Source organism: Aspergillus uvarum (assembly GCF_003184745.1).
Source record: "Aspergillus uvarum CBS 121591 unplaced genomic scaffold BO82scaffold_28, whole genome shotgun sequence".
NCBI lineage: Eukaryota > Fungi > Ascomycota > Eurotiomycetes > Eurotiales > Aspergillaceae > Aspergillus > Aspergillus uvarum.
In genome coordinates this window covers 234,259-255,036 of record NW_020291325.1, presented here as the reverse complement: position 1 = coordinate 255,036, position 20,778 = coordinate 234,259, and the positions used below count along the sequence as shown (strand labels likewise).

The 20,778-nt window shown below is 54.2% G+C and overlaps 9 protein-coding genes and 1 non-coding gene across 10 annotated transcripts; 6 read left to right on the top strand and 4 right to left on the bottom strand.

Moving 5' to 3' along the window:
• Positions 1–627: 627 nt before the first annotated feature.
• On the top strand, positions 628–996 carry BO82DRAFT_402350 (uncharacterized protein; the record flags this gene model as incomplete). Its single annotated transcript, XM_025639318.1, has 1 exon — positions 628–996. One exon carries the CDS (start codon positions 628–630, stop codon positions 994–996), a length of 369 nt encoding a protein of 122 aa, XP_025491757.1.
• Positions 997–1,917: 921 nt separating this feature from the next.
• BO82DRAFT_335918 (Zn(II)2Cys6 transcription factor) lies at positions 1,918–3,906 on the bottom strand. Its single transcript, XM_025633318.1, has 4 exons — positions 3,706–3,906; positions 3,058–3,642; positions 2,868–3,002; positions 1,918–2,816 (listed from the first exon to the last, which is right to left on the bottom strand). Exons 1-4 carry the CDS (start codon positions 3,763–3,765, stop codon positions 1,929–1,931), a joined length of 1,668 nt encoding a protein of 555 aa, XP_025491756.1. The 5' UTR covers positions 3,766–3,906; the 3' UTR covers positions 1,918–1,928.
• Positions 3,907–5,619: 1,713 nt separating this feature from the next.
• BO82DRAFT_383637 (MFS general substrate transporter) lies at positions 5,620–7,440 on the top strand (the record flags this gene model as incomplete). The annotated part of the gene is made up of 2 exons (XM_025638033.1): positions 5,620–5,653; positions 5,852–7,440. 2 exons carry the CDS (start codon positions 5,620–5,622, stop codon positions 7,438–7,440), a joined length of 1,623 nt encoding a protein of 540 aa, XP_025491755.1.
• A 1,639-nt stretch (positions 7,441–9,079) lies between these two features.
• On the top strand, positions 9,080–9,979 carry BO82DRAFT_81492 (LysM peptidoglycan-binding domain-containing protein). The gene has a single exon (XM_025641582.1). The coding sequence runs from the start codon at positions 9,251–9,253 to the stop codon at positions 9,821–9,823; it is 573 nt and encodes a 190-aa protein (XP_025491754.1). The 5' UTR covers positions 9,080–9,250; the 3' UTR covers positions 9,824–9,979.
• A 488-nt stretch (positions 9,980–10,467) lies between these two features.
• BO82DRAFT_310660 (cytochrome P450) lies at positions 10,468–12,445 on the top strand. The gene is made up of 4 exons (XM_025632384.1): positions 10,468–10,835; positions 10,911–11,544; positions 11,601–11,923; positions 11,985–12,445. The coding sequence occupies exons 1-4, from the start codon at positions 10,617–10,619 to the stop codon at positions 12,357–12,359; spliced, it is 1,551 nt and encodes a 516-aa protein (XP_025491753.1). The 5' UTR covers positions 10,468–10,616; the 3' UTR covers positions 12,360–12,445.
• A 340-nt stretch (positions 12,446–12,785) lies between these two features.
• BO82DRAFT_283814 (putative C6 transcription factor) lies at positions 12,786–15,162 on the top strand (the record flags this gene model as incomplete). Its single annotated transcript, XM_025631434.1, has 4 exons — positions 12,786–12,898; positions 12,977–13,158; positions 13,200–13,903; positions 13,960–15,162. 4 exons carry the CDS (start codon positions 12,786–12,788, stop codon positions 15,160–15,162), a joined length of 2,202 nt encoding a protein of 733 aa, XP_025491752.1.
• A 44-nt stretch (positions 15,163–15,206) lies between these two features.
• On the bottom strand, positions 15,207–16,596 carry BO82DRAFT_354574 (DUF453 domain protein). Its single transcript, XM_025635233.1, has one exon. It carries the CDS (start codon positions 16,512–16,514, stop codon positions 15,228–15,230), a length of 1,287 nt encoding a protein of 428 aa, XP_025491751.1. The 5' UTR covers positions 16,515–16,596; the 3' UTR covers positions 15,207–15,227.
• Positions 16,597–17,030: 434 nt separating this feature from the next.
• Positions 17,031–18,551, bottom strand: BO82DRAFT_283830 (major facilitator superfamily transporter; the record flags this gene model as incomplete). Its single annotated transcript, XM_025631435.1, has 5 exons — positions 17,031–17,424; positions 17,552–17,711; positions 17,769–17,972; positions 18,042–18,415; positions 18,487–18,551. 5 exons carry the CDS (start codon positions 18,549–18,551, stop codon positions 17,031–17,033), a joined length of 1,197 nt encoding a protein of 398 aa, XP_025491750.1.
• Positions 18,552–18,855: 304 nt separating this feature from the next.
• BO82DRAFT_364987 (uncharacterized protein) lies at positions 18,856–19,392 on the bottom strand (the record flags this gene model as incomplete). The annotated part of the gene is made up of 1 exon (XM_025636983.1): positions 18,856–19,392. The coding sequence occupies one exon, from the start codon at positions 19,390–19,392 to the stop codon at positions 18,856–18,858; it is 537 nt and encodes a 178-aa protein (XP_025491749.1).
• Positions 19,393–20,071: 679 nt separating this feature from the next.
• BO82DRAFT_t185 lies at positions 20,072–20,161 on the top strand. Its single transcript has one exon. It is a non-coding gene; the product is annotated as a tRNA-Asp (tRNA).
• The last annotated feature ends 617 nt before the right edge of the window (positions 20,162–20,778 follow it).

Sequence of the window (20,778 nt, the reverse complement as noted above, 5' to 3'; positions counted from 1 at the left end):
CTCTGTAGCAAGCATCTACGTGCTGTCATGAGACGCCCATCTTTTGCACCCCCAACTGGTGTCTCTAGAACAGCATTTCTCGCTCTATTCGCTCGCAACCTACCGCAGTACGTCCACTGCACCTCGTGCTCCAGTCTACACTTAAGGGAGTCTATTGGTTCCCCGGCATCGCTAACGCACCCGCGGAAACTCGATGGCAAACACGGTCTACTTTCAGACGACTCTTCCTGGGCCCTTTCGCTAAATGATGCGCTCCATACTGTCGTCTATCGATTTAGGCTCATTCACCTTCAATTGGCCATGAAGAGGTATTATGATGGGCCTGAGCATGGGGTACCTACAGAATGGCTGTCCTACATTCAGGTAAATCGGGGCTCGACCACGGCTGGGACAAGATTATTTTCGGCCGACGCGGAGATACTTCCGGGGCCCCGCTTGTGCCTTCGCATACAAACCTGTGTCTTGGGCGAGCTCGCTTGCATTCCAATGCCTAGATTTCCATTTTGTAACCATCTATTTGTCAATGACATGAGAGACGCAAGCTTCCTTGTAAAGGACAATCGCGGCCCTAATCATATACTACACAGGTACCCTCGTCCCGTATACTATCGCTGTCCTGTGTGTGCGATGGACTTCGAGGCACGCCTGGTTCCTTGTGGAAGCGACGGTGATGCTTTCATTGTTACCATGTGGCTCGATTTTGGTTCGGGTCTCGTCGGCGACGAAGAGCAATGGTACCGGCATGTCGATGGTCCTGTTCTGTGGACTTGGGACCACCACACGCTTCGACCCCAAGGCAGAGGCAAGACGGCCATGGCGCATGAGCGGAGCAAAAGATTCACCTATCAAGATCTGACCCGCCGGAACAATCATCTTCTACACCGACAAGCGTATGAGCAACAGATGAATCGAGTGATCGAGCGAGAGTGGATACTGCAGCACAACTACCGAGTCCCGTATCTGAAAACGAACCTAGGGGGCTGTTCCACCCAGTAGCTTGTGGGCGACAACTGGGCTGTCTGAGCAGTTATATGTCTGTGTCCCCCCCCGTTTGGTTCGAAAGACCAGTAATGATGCAAGGTTCAGCTCATCCTCGCCTTGAGGCTCATTGCATCGTCTGAGAACAACACACAATCAGCTTTGACTAAGCATTACACCTTGTATTATGATATAGATAGATCTTTTGGTATTGCGAGCGAGGAGAAGACCACTAGTTAGCGAATGGGAGAACACGATCAAACCTGTATATACCTGTGCCATCCAGTCCCTCTTGTCTCCCGTAGAATGAGAGCCTCTGTGGAGAGTTGACAGCGCCCCGACAGCGACTACCATATAACCAGAACTTAGTCAATTCTGGGCTATATGGATGAACTATTATGTACCTATCGTTCCTCCGCATTTGAACACAGAATCCCTAGCCCACGAACCGGAGATCCGGACAGTTTATCAATTGGTACTACAAAAGTTCAGCGCGGGCATCGGCGAAGAGGTTCAACTTTCCTTGGGAGTTTCGGCGTCGGGGGTTTTGGCTCTCACCGGTTGAACCCCATAAACTTCCGGGGGCGGGCTCGGACTCGGAGGGTTTATTTATGAGCACGGGGGGTTCAGCCTTCGGCGGATTTACGGTGGGTTTTTTTTTTTTTTTCCAGTTGCCAGGTTCAACTAGGTACCCGCTCGGGGTTTCCCGACCGAGTAAAGTTGGACCCCCCCAGACTAGTTGCACGCTACGCCGTGGCATGTTTGATAGCGTGCTTGCTGGGTATTGCTGGGATACTGTTGGAAGGTTATCTATTTGCTGATAGCCTGGTGAATAGCTTACAAAGTGTTGAAAGCTCTCGAATTGATCATTGCATTATGAAAGTGTTCGTATTCCATAACTCATAGCACGTGTCATTAAATTAGTGTATCTACGGAACGCTCGGAAAGTCTCAGATATCCATCGTGTGGGCTTGCTGGCTCGGCAAACAAAGCGCGCTCGCGCTCTGCGGGGGCATCCCAAACGGCGAAAGTGGGCATGCATTCCTACTCAGCACGGACGCGATGCGGTACCCCATGGTCGACCCGATACTCTCCAGCCCCTTTCGGCACAGAGAGACCTGCTCTGCCGTGGAAAAGGACGAGTTGACCACCAGCCACATCGGCCACAGTAATGTCGAGCTGTTACCCAGCTTGCTATGCGGGTGGAGTTGGAACGCGCCCGTGGCTTCGTTGATTCGGCCGAGGGCTGTTGTGACAGTGAAACAGATTGAGTCCGTCAGGTCCTCAATGCGACCTTCGAAGTCGATCTCGTAGAGTGATGTAGGACTATGTGGACCCTCGTCGGAGGAGTCGTCGTCGCTACCGTACGGGTCGTGTCGGGGAGAGTGTGGCGAGGCTTCAGACGTGCTTGCTTCTTCCAGATCGTCAAGCGCATCGCAGCATGCTATGACTTGGAGGTAGAAGACAATCTGGGTGGCTTGCACGACGGCGAGGAAGCAGGTTGTCCAGGGGTCGCGAGTGGTCTGTGGCTCCTCGGGAGGACCGTCGTCCGGATTGGCGGCGAGACATTGGCGTTTCCAATGACCAGGGATCCGTTCGTTCCAGGTGTCGATCTCGTCAAGGATGCAGCGAGCGCGCCACAAAATTGAGCGGAGTGATTTGGCGGGTTTCAAGCTGTGACCCAAGGTTTCTCTTGTTCGTTGGACGGAGTTACAGAACTCGGATATCTTTCCCGTGATTATTCCCGAGCGATAGATGAAGTCCGGTTCGTAGATCATGTTGATAGACGAGGGCAGAGAGGCATACTGATATTGGTTGTTGGCTATGGCCTGGATTTGCTGCTGATCTGTTAACCTGGTGATTTGGTCGGGCCGGGCTAGTTGACCTACGGTTTGGGTGAAAGCCCAGCCGAAGAGGACTCGGCCATATTTGCTAGTCCGAGGTGGCCTCCCTCGCAGTTGCATGAGGGAGTAGATACCTGGGATGTGAGGGTTTGCGACATAGCTGTGATCACCGCTAATGTCCTGTATTTGATTAGCAAAGTCTTTCTCGAGGGAGGACTGATCTGGTTTGCTTTACAAGGAACATGCTCAAGAAAAGTGCCGCTGCGAAAACTTCATCCCTCATATAAGCCCCTTCAATGCTTAGTGCAGTACTCAGTGAGTTCAAAGCCAGTCCATAGTGCCGTCGAGCATTGGCATGCAGCTCTGCCCGCCTGGAGACATTATGCAAGGAAAGATAGGACACGCCGAGCACAGCATGCTTCAAGCAAGGGTCATCACCTTTCTCACGGAACAAGTCCGGAAGGAATGCGAGGTGACCCTCACAAGGAGACCTTTGGGCGTGAAGGACATACTGATCATAGAAGTATCCGAGGGACTGGGACTCCCAGCAAGGAGCAAGGGTGGGTACCAAAGGCCCCAATTCTTCGGAGATTAGGTTAGTGGAGCATAATGATAGCTCCGAACCCTCAGGGTCCAAGACGCCCGCGTCAGCTTTGCTGCTATGCTCCGGTCCGAATCCAGCAGAAACCTTCGCATCTTCTGTCGAGATCTTGTGTGTCGAGCCGGGTTTATAGGTTCGAAATGCGAAGGCATCAGGATAGCCTGTGCATTGCCTGTTATGTGTCACGCAGCGACGACAAACCGGTCTCTTCCCATCACACTACGAAAGAGAAGGATTAAAAAAACCACACAACCATCCCACTTTTAACAGCGACCAACATACCTTGACCTTTCGCTTACGGCATACATAGCAGCCTGTACTCAGTCTCCCCGGAAACACCATGGATGCATGTGTCAGAACAGGTAGTGCGTGGAAGTATAAGACGTTAGGCAGATGTGAATAGATCCGACAAGGTCGGAGGTTTCGCAGATGAGAATGATTGCGATTGCAGCAGTAATCGTCAACTCAGCCTGGCAACAGTTGATGATGATGAGATGGAAAACTCGGGGCGAGCCAGGCCCGACGGCGGCCATCATCCAGAGGGGGCAGACAGTCTCGGGCCCACGGCAAACGCCTGCTGCTCCACCCGGTATCGGCTCTCTCCACCAAACCTGGTAGGGTCTCGCAAGCTGCCCCCGAAATCGGACTAGGGTCTTGGCGTACTCGTCCGCCATGCATGGAATATGGAATGAGCCATTTAGGATACTCCCATCCATCAGATATCGGGGAACATCTAGTATGTAATCGGAGGGTCACGTGAATAACGCCTCAATTCCCACCATCTCGCGATCGGAGAAAAATGGCTCACTTCATCTCTGAGCAGAATATAAACCAACTGTGGAGTGCTGCGGCGGGAAGGAGCGTATCCACCTTACCGAAATGTCAGGTGACCTTTCATCTCCCGGACTAAATGAATGAATGACGAGGCAGGAGTTTAGCAAACCGGACCTCGACACAGCATCAAAAGTCTATGATATGCGTCACATCAACAAAGACCAAAGTGGCCTACACAAAGGCTTCTGTATACTGATAAGTACAGCTCCTCTTGATCTACATATTGATGCATTCGGAAATTGTACTCGGTACCCCAGGCATTCCCTGGCTCCTAGGAGAGTCGGGAACCGCGAAATCATGAATACCTGCTCCATGGATGGCGACCGGTTTTTAAGGCCATCACCAGGGAACCATGGCATTCGATTTTCAAATGTTCTCCCACACCCATGATCAAGAATCCTTCTAGAACCAGGCAGGGAATAATATAAGGGATTTTATGCTTTGAGTGTCACGTCACTGGGCGACTGCAGCTCACTTCAAAGCCAGCAAATGCCTGTCACCATCAGCAGTCATTATGGAGATACTGTCATGCTGCATCAAACACATAAGAGCTCTCAGCGACTTGATGTCACCCCATCAGCTCACGGCCACGAAATTTATCTAATCTGGTGAATGAGCTGTCGATTCATACCTCTGAGACTACGAATTACCAAGAACCAGCACCCTGGAGGATGAGGACCTTTCATATGTAGACCGAAATTTTTCATAATCCTGGAACAAGCCCTTGACTTTGCGTCATGCCGAGAGTTACTGTGAATGATTCCGACCAAACAACAAGCGTTGCGATGACCTTGGACGGTCGCACTCCGGGATTCCGCTTTAGGAATTCCGGGAAATCCTCCATCGGATTCGCTGATTGGGTCTACAACGTCTTGGTCCTTTATCAGGAATCGAAGCCGAGTTGCTTTTTACAGACTCATTTCTTCATGAATGGCTGTGGTTGGTGCGAGTTTAAGCGCAACATGCAGATAGAGGTAGCAGATTGAGTCAAGCACATGCGCTATATCCTACAAAGTGGCCATATCGATTCGACGTCACCAGCAAGCTCGTGGAAAACAGCCAGGCATCTTACTAAGCTTGAGGCAAGAACTGCAGCAGCTCAACCGTCTTGATTCTTGACTATCCAAGATGTGGAACCGGGGAAATCAACAGATCGGAAAGCGGACGTGCAGCATCTCCACTGCTGCTGGCACAGGGTCCATTTTTGACCCCGGGGTTTTATGACGTCGCACCTCCGCTGGCGAATTCATCCCACATCCTTCCCCTTTGGGCCATCAGCATAAATTCAAATGCAAAAATACTTATAAGACCTACATCGATTCCTCTTCGGGTGATGCAATACCTCGACTTCGTTCTATCACCATGCCATTCGTCTTCATATCGTCTGATAATTGGGGTACTCAATGTCATCTATGCACTACATGTCTCCTGAGGCCTACCACCTATTCAGACAACTCAATCAAAGAAGCCTGGTCGACTCTGAAGAATATCCCAAACTGACCGTGCACCGTTATCATGACCTCGAGGAACCAGTCACCGCAATCTCCACTATTTGACCATGAGAAGTCGGAAAAGAAAGACTCTGGTCTTGGAGACTGCGACCTGAGCCCTACACGAAGGCCCACCAGCATACATGACGAGCATGCAGCATCTTCGGGTACCGATAGTGAGGTGCGAGGCAAATTTCGCGGCGATGGAAAGCGCGAGTTGACTGAAGAGGAGGCATATGAGAACCTTGGCTTCAGCTTCTCATGGTACAAGAAATGGGGAATCTTGACAGTCATCTTCGTCGTTCAAATGTCCATGAACTTCAACAGCAGTACATACTCCAATGCCGTGGTGCAGTTATCGGAGCATTTTCATATCAGCCAGCAAGCGGCTCGAGTCGGTCAAATGATCTTTCTGATAACCTACGCCTTTGGCTGCGAGTTATGGGCGCCATGGAGCGAGGAATTCGGTCGATGGCCTATCATGCAACTGAGCCTTCTCCTTGTGAATATATGGCAAATTCCCTGTGCCTTGGCCCCTAACTTTGGAACTATGGTTGTTGGTCGCGGCCTTGGTGGACTTAGCTCCGCAGGAGGCTCGGTAACCCTGGGTATGACCGCTGACATGTGGGAGGCACATGAACAGGGCTTTGCTGTCGCATATGTAGTCTTGAGTTCTGTCGGCGGGACAACTATTGGACCCATATTCGGAGGAATGATGGAGCAGTGGTTGAACTGGCGGTGGAACTTCTGGATTCAGCTTATTTTCGGTGGAGTCACCCAAATACTCCATTTCTTTTTCGTTACTGAGACAAGATCTACCATCTTGCTGGATCGGGAGGCGAAGCGTCGGCGCGAATCCGGTGAGGATCCAAATATTTATGGCCCGAGTGAGCTCAAGCCATCCCGGTTTGACGTGAAAGAAATCCTTCGCATTTGGCGGCGCCCATTTGAGATGTTCCTCCGCGAGCCCATTGTGCTTTTCCTATCTCTTCTTTCTGGCTTCTCCGACGCGCTAATCTTCACCTGCATTGAATCGTTCTCCTTGGTCTTCAAACAATGGGGCTTTAATCCACTGCAGGTTGGATTGTGCTTTGTCGCCATTTTTGTTGGCTATCTGGTTGCGTATGCCATCTTCCTGCCCGACATCTACCGCCAGCGCTTGATTCGACGACGCGAGGGTGATGCGGCTCGGGTGGCTGAGCGTCGGCTCTTGCTTTTGCTATTCATCGCACCCCTGGAGGCAATTGGACTCTTCGGCTTTGCCTGGACGTCCAGGGGCCCGGAGTATACCCATTGGATGGTACCCCTGGTCTTCGTATTCTTGATTGCCATCGCTAACTATGGTATTTACATGGCGACGATCGACTATATGGTGGCGGCATATGGCGAGTATTCTGCGTCCGCTACGGGTGGGAATGGGTTCGCACGAGATCTACTTGCTGGGCTATCCGCGATGTACGCAACCCCGATGTATACCAACATCGGGGCACGCTTCCATCTCCAATGGGCTAGCACTATCCTTGGCTGCTTGGCTGTTTTGGTAACCATCCCGATTTACATATTTTACTGGAAAGGTCCTGAGATACGAGCGAGGAGCAAGTTCGCACAGACCCTTGCCGCGGACAGGCAAAGACACGCTACTAGACGTCGGAGCAGCCAACTCAGTGCGTCGAGGAAGGCTTCTATGGTGTAAAGAAGCGTGTGAGACTTTTTGAGTTGATTATACCCTTATAACTTGTTCATAATACCTTGATGTATACTTAACCCAATCGCATTTGTAAACCTTGGTTTTGGACCTGAAATCGTACGTGCAAGGCACCAAAATTCTGTATCTATGCTATGTGGACCGTCTACTTGAACTTCGTGAGTTGAGGTTACCGAGCTGTACTCATGTTATTCCCGCTCACTTGCTGATAAGGGCGTGCATGGCCCGTCGGCGGTGTGGCCGGAGGCACCGGGGGTTTGACTGGGACTAAACACCAACTCAACGCCTGTTCAAATGTCTTACATTTGCATTCCCCGCACCTTCTTCACTTCTCGACTTCCTTCTGCTACTGCAGCTTATTCTTGACTTTGCTTTTGCTTGCCGTAGCTCAATGACCCACTATCGTTTTTTGTTCTTTACACGCAACATACAATTATCCGGGACATACTGACGGACGAGGCGAGCGCGAGTCTTCGATTACATTCCAGAGCATTATGTACTGGAATGCAACGCTGCACGCTGCACTTGGTCGATACTACCTACTTGTGATCCGCTTGCGAGACATGCAGTAGCTTAGATGCATGCCCCCGCCCCCGCACTGACCTCGGGTTTGATGGCATGACAAGCGGAGAGCGATAATTTCTTCGCCAGGTACATCGCGGCTTTGGCTGCTCGACTCCACCTCGCTATAGGTCTGCTGGGAACTAAGCTTTACTTCCACAGAGAACGAATTCTGAAACGCATATCGCGACATCTGAACTACATCGCAAGGGCTTGACAAGGGCTTGAGAAGAGACCTGGGGCGTGCTTATGACGACGACTGGTTGCTTTTGCTGTCTCACCTCATCCCAGTGAAGAAGACCTGCATGTCAGACAATATGAGCTCATATGCCGATCATCCGCGGAACAAGCGTCACACAAGGCTCTGGGCTTAGGCAGTCATCCTGACGAACGGCACGTGTGACTTATTCTTGATTCTTGTCACGTCCATGCACCTTGCCGAGCCTTGAGTTATCTCGGGACTGATTGAGCAGTTGATAGTAATGAAAATTTCTCAACCATGGCTTGCACAACACATGCTGACTATCTCGGAAAGCTTTCCGCCGCGATACTTAGGTAATGGGTTAATCAGGCGCCTGATGCAGGAACCAGAAAAGAATACTCTCAGACGAAAACCCGGATCTATTCAATCAGAACTAGACCCTTGTGAGACATGATACGAGCAATCCGCGGAATTCGACCAACGGGACGCCTGGAAATATCGGCGTGTCACTCGAACTGCAAGCATCCATGTCCTGTCTTGCAGGATTTCAGCTTCGCTTGGGAAGCGGTGGCCGAGACCCGACATCATCATCCTTCGCAGTCCCTGCAACAGCCCGACTGCCTTCCGAGTGTGTCCATAGGACATGTATCTTGGACGACGAAAAGGTACACTAGCCGGCAGGGATTCAGTTAGGCAGCCAATGGAGGCAGGAGTCACCTGGAGCATGCTTCGATTATTGGACACCCCGTCGTTCAGATAATCAGATGAGCCCCGGAATATGAGACCTGCATCGATTGCGGCTGTTGTTCGTGAGGAGACACTCATCATCATCATCTGTCCAAGTTTCCTGCCCCAGATGCAAAAATCCCTTCTTCTGTTGACAGCAGAGGGACCATGTGACCTGCGGTTGAGTACACCAGGAATCATCACTTCAGCATATAAAAGGATGCGTATTCCGCCACCAAAATCTCGATAGGAACAAGCACCAAACCCGATAGATCAAGCATCTGAGTAACAACCTCTCAAATATCAGTCATGCATCTCTCCTACCTTTCTCTTTTCACTTTGGCTGCCTCCCTGGCAGCAGCCATAGCTCCTCCTGCTGCATCTCCTACCCCAACCACGCTCGTTGCAGTCTCCAAAGTCAACAGCGCGGCAGCAGCCGCAGCCCCCAGCCCTACCCAGCCAGGCATCGCCTCAAACTGCAACGCGTACCATCTGGTAGCGAGTGGTGAGACCTGCGCCAGTATCGCGACGACAGCCGGCATCTCCCTGACTGACTTCTATTCGTGGAACACCGGCGTCGGCAGCGGGTGTACCGCCCTGTGGCTGGGGTACTATGTCTGCGTTGGGGTGGGATCAACGGCGACAACCACCACCACAAGTACCACCACGACCGCTGCGGTGTCGACTCCCACCCCCATTCAGACGGGCATGGTGAACAACTGCAATACCTTTTACCTGGTCGCGTCGGGCGATACGTGTACCACTGTTGCAACAAAGGAGGGGATCACTGTGCCGAACATTGTGACCTGGAATCCGGCCGTGGGGACGGGATGCACGAATATGTGGTATGGATACTATATCTGTGTGGGAGTCTCGGGATGAGCTGAGCACGAGGAGATGTGCTGGTGGCTGTGAAATGGGAATTGTGGATGAGGGGTGTCATGCTTCTACTATAATGGGCTGTTGCATGATGGGTATGTCTTTCGATGTTGCACAAGGAATTTGTTGATGTCATTGTTCCATGACCGAGTCCGGCCGAGTAGGGTAATATGATTGTGATTTGTGGTGATTAGCAGACTTGAAGTACTGTGCAATCTTAGGCAGGATTCTGTATAGGCCCTTGGAGTGTTCTCAGTGTTCTCAGTCTTATCAGCGGAGTATATACATACCGTGTCGGACCTAAAGGAAGCGCCATCATCGGGCCGAGAGCAGCAGGACGGATAGTAGCGGAAGGAGTGGTTGCCAGTTGGTTAGTTGGGTTATGTTATGGGGCGGCTGTCGATCTCGGCCCCGGTTCCGCTTCCGTTGAGAGCGGGGTCGCGGTGTTTCATTCCGAAATCCCGCTCCAGCCAATTCACGCTCGTGCATTTGTTCATTTCAACCAGGGTGAAAGTGCGGGGGAACCACCTTACTAACTGCGCCAGCCGACACTCTATTTGCTACAGCAATGGGTAACGAATGCACTTGGCCTGAGCCCTCTTTGTTGGCCCGGTGGCCCATGACGCAAATCCACTGCCACTTTTCAAGGTCTAGCTGCATGGGGACCGCTGCATAGCCAACTTGAACCATGATAAGCCGAGGAGAACCGCGGAGGAGAGGTGTATAAAGCTCCTGCTTTCTTGCAGACACCACCGTCCAATAAGTCAAATTCACAATCACTTCCATCACTCACACCATGTCCTTCCAAACTGTCGCCCTCGCCGCTGTCGCGGTGGTATATCTTCTGATCCGCTATCTCAATCGCACCGACGTTCCCAAGATCAAGGGGATACCTGAGATTCCTGGGGTACCCATATTTGGAAACCTGTTGCAATTAGGCGACCAGCATGCTACTGTGACGAAGAAATGGGCGAAGAAATATGGCCCCGTCTTCCAGGTCCGGATGGGAAATCGGGTATGTGACCCGCTGTGAATAAAAGACTGACACGAGAGTCAAAACTATGCTAATAGATTGTGATGGTTTCTCCAGCGCATTGTCTTCGCCAACAGCTTCGAGTCCGTCCGCCAGCTGTGGATTAAAGACCAGTCGGCCCTGATCTCGCGCCCGACCTTCCACACCTTCCACAGCGTCGTGTCCAGCTCCCAGGGCTTCACGATCGGCACCTCGCCCTGGGACGAGTCCTGCAAGCGCCGACGCAAGGCGGCCGCCACCGCGCTGAACCGCCCCGCCGTACAGTCGTACATGCCAATCATCGACCTCGAGGCCACCGCCAGTATCCGGGAGCTGTTCCAGGACAGCGACCACGGCACCAAGGACATCAATCCGGTCGCGTACTTCCAGCGGTTCGCGCTGAACACCAGTCTGACCCTGAACTACGGCTTCCGCATCAGCGGCAACGTCAACGATGAGCTGCTGCACGAGATCTGCGACGTCGAGCGCGGCGTCTCTAACTTCCGCAGTACCAGCAACAATTGGCAGGACTACATCCCCCTCATGCGTCTGTTGCCTAAGGCGAACACCGAGGCTGAGTCGTTCCGCGTGCGCCGCGATAAGTATTTGACGTATCTGTTGGATATTCTCAAGGATCAGATTGCCAAGGGAACGGATAAACCGTGCATCACGGGGAACATTCTCAAGGATCCTGAGGCGAAGCTGAATGAGGGTGAGTCATCCCTGGTTACTTTCCAAAGGCAATGTGTGTATACTGACAAACAGCAGCGGAAGTCAAGTCCATCTGTCTTACTATGGTCTCTGCCGGACTGGACACGGTTCCCGGCAACGTCATCATGGGCATCGCCTACCTCGCCTCGGAAGACGGCCAGCGTGTCCAGCAGAAAGCCTACGAGGAGATCATGACAGTGTACCCGGACGGTGATGCGTGGGAGAAGTGCCTCGTGGAAGAGAAAGTCCCTTACGTGACCGCCCTGGTGAAAGAGACCCTCCGGTTCTGGACCGTGATCCCCATCTGTCTGCCGCGCGAAAGCACCAAGGATATTGTCTACAACGGCGCGACCATCCCCGCTGGAACCACCTTTTTCATGGTATGTCGCCTGTCCACTTGTTTTCCGGCTTATGATACAATCTTACTAACCCCCTCTCCAGAACGCATACGCCGCAGACTACGATGAGGAGCACTTCGACAAGCCCGAGCAATTCCTGCCGGAGCGGTATTTGGAGATGGGCGAGGGCACGGGCACTCCGCACTACGGCTACGGGGCTGGCTCGCGCATGTGCGCTGGCTCGCATCTGGCCAACCGCGAGCTGTACACCGCCTACATCCGCCTGATCACCGCCTTCACCATGCTCCCGGCCAAGAACCCAGACGACCGTCCGATCATGGATGCCATTCACTGCAATGCCATCCCCACGGCGTTGACGACGGAGCCCAAGCCGTTCAAGGTGGGCTTCCGACCGAGGAATCCCGAGACGTTGAAGCAGTGGATCCGGGAGAGTGATGAGCGGACTAAGGATCTGTGAATTGTACAGTACAGTACTCTGGATAATAAGTTGGTAGATGTGTTGATTGTATAGCTGGGAGATCAATATAGATAATTTGTTGGAAGCAAATGGGCCAAATGATCCAGGTAGATGATGTGTGCGTGAAAAAGTTGCCGATTGAGCATCTGTTATAGCCACCTTCGATTTATCAAGTAATTTCTCATTGAATTATGCATAAGCAGGCTCAGGTGGTCAAGATAAGCACCACTAGGTAGCCTCGGGTGCGGAATCCCCCGCACGGGGTCTTCCGTCCTTCTGACCGCCACTCATCAAGTCTTTCCCCGCGCTGCTTGCGCCCGGTCGGAGCAGCCACCGTCTGTTTACCGTCCACGTCCACGTCCACGTCCACCTACCTCCGTCATCTCCGCACTCGACTCTCGCGCCCAGTCACTTCCACATCCCATCATGGACGCTACTGCCTCTCTAACGACATGGGACTTCTCGCCCCCAGCACACCGGGATGACCAGGACGGGGCCAACCCACGCAAACGACGGCGGAAGTACATCGCCAAGGCTTGGTAGGCCTTTCCCCCCTCCCTCCCTCCCTCTCTTCATTTCCTCAGTCACGCTTGGATCAAGTCTAACATGCCCACTAGCAACGAATGCAAGCGCCGCAAGATCAAGTGCAATGGAGAGACTCCTTGTCAGCGATGCGGCCGACAGCGCATTGACTGTATCTACGACAAGCCCCCTCATCACGCCGATGGCGAGTCGGATCAACAGTATGTTCGCGCTTCCACTCACAAACACACATACATGCCCTCCCCAACCAACACGGGTCAGTGGAAGATTCCCACCCATGCTGATACACACCCAGAGTATATCTCGAGCAACTCTGTAAACAGATGTCTGCTATGCAGGAACAGATCAAAACCCTCTCCGCGGCTATCACGACTTTAACGCAGACCAGCATCACTGCCACCGCGATCGCGCGGTCGGATGCGGCGACGGGGGCGGGCAGCCAGCGACCGTTCCGTCGCCGGTCCACGGTCAGGGAGACCGCGTTCCAGGGCCCGACGACATCCGCCTTCAGCTTGCATCTCGCCAAGTCGAATCTCCTCCGCCAGGGGATTGTCGAGCAGACTGACGCTGACGGTGCGGAGGAAGGGGAGGCCGATGCCCACCACCCGCCTTCGCCGCTGCCGCCGGATTCGCCAGGGCCGCCGGCGTTGCTGGATGCGGCGCTGCCCTCGGGGGATCCGCTGTGGTCGTTAGATAAGGCCGAGGCGATGCGGCTGTGTCGCGTGTATGAGGAGGAGATGGGGATGATGTATCCGGTCTTGGATTTGCAGGACTTGCTGGATCAGGTCGAGGTGGTGTTTGGGGCGCATCCCGAGGGGTTTCGCGCGGTACATGCCGATGATGTGCAAATTCTACGGTTGGTCCTTGCGTGTGCGTTGACGGCTGAGGCGGCGGGGAGTAGCGAGCTGGCGATGCGGCTGTTTGAGAGTGTGCGGGAGGAGGCCGATAATTGCGTGTGGGGACCGTCGGACATTAAGAGTATTATTCTGTTGACGCTGGTTGTGAGTGAGTTCCTAGGCGGAAAAATCGATGTATGGCTGGCTGATAAGCGCGCTAGGCGATTTTCTACTTCCAGGTCGACGAGGAAATCCTGGCCTGGCGCATCGCTGGGATCGTGGAGCGCATGTGCCTTGAAAAGGGGCTGCACCGACGGGAAACGCTTGGCCAGCCGGCCATCGTCGCCGCGGGACGGGATCGCGTTCTCCGGCTGTTCTGGTCGATCTATATCCTCGACATCCGGTGGAGCTTTGGGACGGGTATGCCGTTCTCGCTCGAGGATAGCGACATCGATCCCTGGCTGCCGGAGCCGGAGGAGAAGACCCCCTACCTCCGGGTCATGATCCGGTACAGCCGCATCGCGGCCAAGGTGTGGAAGTTCATCTCGGCGTTCAACAATACGAACGAGATCAAGAAGGAAGAGATGAATTATCTAGACTGGCAGGTCCAGCAGTGGGTGATGAACATCCCGGAGATTCTGCGTCTGGAGCAGCAGCCGCGGTCAGCCTCGAAGACCGAGCCTCGACCACCGCGCAGTCTGCATCGCCTGCGGGCGCTGCTTTACCTTCGCTCCAACCAGCTCCGCATGCTCATCCATCGGCCCGTGCTCCACTCGGCCGCGCATATCGTGCGGTACCCCGCCGAATCGCAGATGGTAGTCGACCTAGCCAGGGAGACAATCCGCTTCATCACGCGACTCAACGAGACGACAGACATCTACCGTCTTCAGCAGGTGACCTTCAACTGGTTCCTCGTCTCGGCAGTTGCAGTGCTGTTTCTGGCTGTCGCGCAAGCCCCGTCACAGTTCAGTAGCGCCTGTCGGGAGGAATTCTACCTGGCGCTGGAGCTTATTAAAGGCTTCTCGACAAAGTCTTATATTTCACTGCGACTGTGGAAGTCGATTCGCAGTTTGAGGAAGTTGGGGCCGCAGGTTATGCGTCGGCAGCCGGAAGCAGCGGAAGCCGGGGTTGGGGGTGTGGATGTGCTTAACCCTGCAAAGGAGCAGGAGATAGAGCAAGCGAGTGGCGGGGTTGAGCCTTCGATGCAGTCAACGGGCAGTATACAGAGTCTCACGCCGGTGGATGGGGTGCAGATGACGAGGGAGTTGATGGAGTGGTTTGAGGCGGTTGGAAGCCTAGAAACACAGATCATGGGAATGGGAGCGCTGCCGCCGCACCAGGAGACTGACGTATGGGGGAGGAGTGGACAGTATATGGTTGACTACGGGGGCGAACTGTCGAGCGTGATGAAGGATTGCTTCTGAGAACCGCCTCTGTCATTCTCCACGACTGATACTATTTACACAATATGAGGTCCGCAGCATACTCCTTACTCATCTTTCCAGAACACCCTTCCCTCAAACAACCTCCTCGCGGTCGAGAACACGCGGCCGGATTGCAGACTGCCATCCTCGGCGAATTCTGCCCCCACTAACAGATTTCCACTGGCATGTCCGATGGTGATCCCGGCAGCATCGACCGTCTGCCCCCGTTTCACAACCTGCGACACAGTGCTCCCCTCCACCCGCGCCGCGGTCGCCAGGGACAACGCCACCGTAATGGGCAGCGCCTTATGCGGCTGGCCCACGGAGAGCGCTCTGGCCACCAGATCGACCTTCTGCGGCGTCTGACCCGTGGCGACCGAGCGCGCATCCTTCCCGGGGGCAGCCACCAGAGCGATCTTGGGAATGCTCCCGGGCACCTTCTCGGGCGATGCCGCGATCCCCATCTTCACCCCGGCCAACCGGCGGATGCGATCCAACTTCTCCAACAACCCCCCGTCGGCCGTCAGCTCATCGGGCGTCAGGTTACTCTGGACCCCCAGCTTCGCCGCGGAGACAAAGACACACGGATTGGCGACATCAATACACGTGGCCTCCACCTCTGTTCCGTCGACCTCAAACGCATCCACCACATTCCCCGTCGGGAGCAACTTGCCCGTCACCGAACCGGCGGGGTCCACGAAATCGAGCTGCACCCGCGCGGCCGTGCCCGCCACGCCATCGATGGCGAACTCCCCACTCGTCGCCGCCTCATACACCGGCGGCCCCTGGTTTCCGGATGCACTCTCGACCACCGCAAACGTAGAATGAATAATCTTCCCCGTATTGGTATTATGGATCCGCACCGTCGCCTCATCTCCCTTCAAGCTGGGCGACCGCACCAAACCCGCATCCACGGCGAACGGCCCCACCGCCGCACTCATATTCCCGCAGTTACTCGTCAGATCGACCTTGTCGTCGACCACCCCGACCGACACGAACGTGTAATCCACGTCCGCAGCGGGGTGTGTGGATCCGCCCTGGATGATGCAGATCTTCGAGAGACTGCTGATGCCCCCGCCCATCCCGTCGAGTTGATGCCGGTGTGCGGCGTCGGGACTGCCCAGTACGGCGCGGAAGATTGCGGGGTGGGTCGAGGCATCGCGGGGCAGGTCCGTTGCGTTGAAGAAGACAGCGCGGCTGGTGCCGCCGCGGTAGTAGGATGCTGGGAGGGAGTGCTGCGGTTTTGGTTTTGGGGCGGCCTGGGGAGCGGTTGTTGTGAGTCGTCTTTGGGCAGTGAGTGATGGGGGGAGGGGTTTGGGAAGTCGGAGGTGGCGGAGGGTGGATTTTAGCATTTTTCTTTTGGGTTGTGCTGTTGATAGGGTTGTGGTTGTGGTTGTGGTTGTGGTTGTGGTTGTGGTTGTGGTTGTGGTTGTGGTTTGGTATGGGGATTGGATTTAGTTGTGATGGTAGTTGGTGTGTTTTGGGTTAGACCCGGGGGAAGAGCATGGGTTTTGTACCTAGTGGTTAGTTGCACTGTTGCTGCATGTTTTAAGTTGTGGCTCCCTAAGTCCGTGGATGATGTGGGGTCGGTCGGATGCTTCCGGTGCTTGATGGTCGAATGGGTCCGAGGTTAGTCCTTGGTAGGGCATTGCAATTGATCTCAGACACTATTCCCAACCGTGCTTGATAATAACATACTGTAAAAGTTTCCATAACAGCAGCTCTCGTGAAATCTACGTTGCCGACAATAAATAGCTCTATGTTTACTCTTACCAATAGTCTCACAACAAACCTCAAACTATTAAGGTAGACATCTACACCTATCTATGTCTATATCAACTTCAAGCCAGCACCATACTTCTTACCTCTTACTTACAACTTGCAGCAACCCTTCTCAACCACAGCGTCAGCCCCACAAACCCCGCCGCCACCACCATCACCGCCGCCCCAAACACCCACGTCCCCTGATACTCCACCTGCACCGACTGTCCAAAACGTCGCGCCGCCCCCGCGATCGGATTCCCGATCAACGCCCCCACCGCCGCAACCGTATACGCCACCCCGATCCTGGCCCCGACCTCCGATACATCGTCCGTCAGATTGGCGATGATCGCCGGCGGTAATGAGACGATACTCCCGGACACGAAGCCGTAGATCGCGACGATGACCACCAGGGCTGGGAGGGTGGTGGCGAAGCGCCAGAAGAAGAGGATTAGGGACGTAGCAATGCAGCCGAGGAGGGCGAGGGGGAGGCCGCCCCATCTTTTTTTTTGGGGCAGTCAGCTTTGATTCCGGTTGATGTTGGGGGGGTGGCGTTTGATGGGAAAATTGGGGCAGAGAGGGCTTGGGGTTTAGGGCTGGGCGAAGGCTGGGCTGGGCCTGGGCTCACCGATCAGCTAACCAGTTCGAGCCGATGCGGCTAAATAGACTGGTTGCGTTCATGATGCTGAGCAGGTAGAAGGAGGTGTCTTTGTCGATGGCGAGATCGAGGGCGTAGTCTTCTACGTAGAAGAAGGGGATGTAGACTGAGGCCATCATTGCGGTGAATGCTGGTGCTTTGGTTAGGATCCGGGGTGGAAGGAGGAGAGGGGGGACTTGGGGCATACCGGCGGTGAAGGAGACAAGGCACGAATCGGAGGTGAATTTCCTCCATTGGAGGGGCGCGCGTTTGGCATGGCCGGGACGGAGGCGCATCACCGCGGCGCAGGTGAGGGAGCCGGCGAGCATGACCAAGGCGAGCACGCGCACGGCCCAGGGGAAGCCGATGCGGACGATCAGCCGGCGCAGCATGATCGAGTAGATGATTCCCGCTGCATGGTTTTTAGATAGGTATTATCTATTACCTTTCCCGGGATTAGGGTGGAAGTGTAAGGACATACCTAAGCTACTCCCCGTCGCCGCAATCCCCGTCGCCAGCATGCGCTTCGCCGAGAAGTACAGCGGTAGCACCGCCACCGAGGGCACGACCAGCATCCCGCTCCCGATCCCCACGCAGACCCCCTGTGCCAGGAACACCTGCCAGTACGCGGTGCACAGCGAGGTCATCAGCATGCCTAACACCTGCAGGCAGCTGCCCGCGACCACCAGCAGTCGCAGGCGGCCCCGGTCCATGATCGAGCCGACGGGCAACCCGATCGCCATCATGAGGAAGAGCTGCACCGAGCCGATCCACGCGATGGCCGACGGGGTGTAATCCGTCAACAGGACGGTGCTGTAGTGGGCTTCGAAGACGCCGTACGAACTCGTTAAGCCCCTGATTTCGGTGGATTTACTTGCAGATAAGCTTGGGTGGTACGGAGGCACTGTGGAGACGAGATGACAGACCAGGTGTTTGCGAAGATCAGCCAGCTTCCGAGGACTTGAAGCCATGCGGTCAGGCCGCCGTCCATGCGGTGCTTGGGGTCGGGGTTTGGCTCGTGGTCCATGGTTATTGTATGCCCTGTTGCGGGATTGTCTTGGTCTTCCATGAGAACTGGTTGAGGAACAGCCATTTCGGATGTCACAGATTATATATATCTTGTCGGTCCTACAATTCCGAGAAGGAGCATTTTGAATCCGATGCCGTACCCGATGCCGGCGGGAGGATGGGTCATTGCGAATACTTATGCGGAGGAGAAGACCCTGGCTGCGCTCGGTGGACCTTCCGGCCTTCGGCGACGATCAGCATGTCATTAAGCAGATAGTGTAATCCAGTCATGCTGCTAGAGCAAACTTGGACTGGTTCATGGTGGAGAGGGGGAAATGCAGCCACTCAAACCTTCGGGTCGCCGCCAATGCCGATGGCCCTTGCATGATCGGGATCGGCGGCGGCGATGTTTGCAGCGCTGCTTCTCTCCATGCTATAACCCCGGTGGGAATAGATCGTCGGATGTTGCCAATAGTCTCTGGCGGCCTTGCGGTGTCATCGTGCAGCAGCTGGGGAGTCATCTCGCAGTGCCCCTGCGCTAGCTTCGCAATAGTTTGTGTGGTACCAGATGCTAGTTGCATTCTCGATGCCAGACAGAGGATATATACCTCTTCTTGAACGCCTTCAATGCGTGCGATGCAATCGATCCCTTTAATATCACGGATCTCGACTACAGTGACAGCTCCCAGGATCTTCATGGGGAAGACCTGGCGGCAGGTACAGTACTCCGGACTTGGCCCCAATTTCTCTTTCCCTGTCAACTCCCTTTTTGCGATCAGCAGAGTGACCTGTTGCAGGAGGCCAATCCGGGATCTGCAGCTCATGATGTGAGCCTGAAAGACAAGGTGTCTCTCGCAACCACTCGGCCCCCGGACCTTCCTTCTTCCGTGGTTCTGGTTTGCAGCTCGAGTGCGGCTCCTGTGCAGAAACAACTTCCCTTAAAACTTGCTTTGCTACAAGTCGAATTACCCATGGTGCTGTGTAAAATGTGCAGGAGTATAATGTTCACCAAATAGCGGATGCTTCCCCTACAAATCATGTGAACTCTTCTGAATCTACTCTGAACCGTGATCTCATTGAGTCACACAACCTCCGATCAAATGCTGTTATGATGCTTCTTGCTCACCGAGCTTGCAAGACATGCTTGTCCTCCATTCTTGGGCATTGGCTGCGCAAATACACCTCCTATACCGACAGCTGCCGCTCACATGCTACACAAAAATCAGTTGTGGGTCGCCGAATCAATAAAGTCATCTTTAGCGGCCAGCTCCACTGGCCAAAAAAAAAAAAGGCGTACGTATCCTTGTGGGGCGTAAATGCTCCGAAGTCACTCCTTAGGAGCAGTTCAAGAAGTACAACAATGGAGCCGAGATATACGCCGCTAGTTAGGCGCCACTGGGCCTACCGAGCCACTCCGGAGTCTAGACACCGTACTTCTTGAATTTCGCATCACTCATTACTTTTAGTCCATGTAGACAGATAAAATAAGGTACCTCATCCGCTTCCTCGATGGTCTAACGGTCATGATTTCCGCTTGTCAATCCCTTACGGGAACAAGCGCGGGAGACCTGGGTTCGACTCCCAGTCGGGGAGATTTCTTTTTTGCGCTGCTCTGCTTTTGAACAGAGCCCTTATCAATCAAGATCCATGCCCCAGATGGCAGGATGGGTTGTTTCTGCAGTCAACCAAGACAGTAGGACTTTGTCGACGATCCGCCTGCAACAAGATACAGCAAGTGATGTTGCATGTCCCAGGGTGATAGAGCAGGTGGCTGATACCCACTGGGAGAGATGTCAGTTTCACAGCTTGTTTCGGGATTGGTCTCCTCGTAACCTGACGGGGTATAAGAGCACATGACTCCTGCACAGCGCTTCAGTCTCCGCCCGACACTAATCTTAACACTGACGGGTCGAATCGCTAATTGAACTATCGAGGCTGCATCGCGGCTGAAAAGACAGGTTACGCCCTCGCCAATTGGAAGTCTCCTCTGGTCCCTTAGTGTCGGGCCGCTTTGCCTGTTTGTCACGAACACGAACGCCTCCGTCGCTTAGGATTCCCAGTGTATGGGAAGGCAGTGGGGCCGCCTCAAGGCTAGAAGCCGATAAACCCTCGCTGCGATACCCGTGGTTCCACGTGGTGGGGACCCTTTTGCCTCTTCTCTATGGCTGCCCTCTCCTCAATTCTCAATTTTTATCCCTTTATCTCGTTCC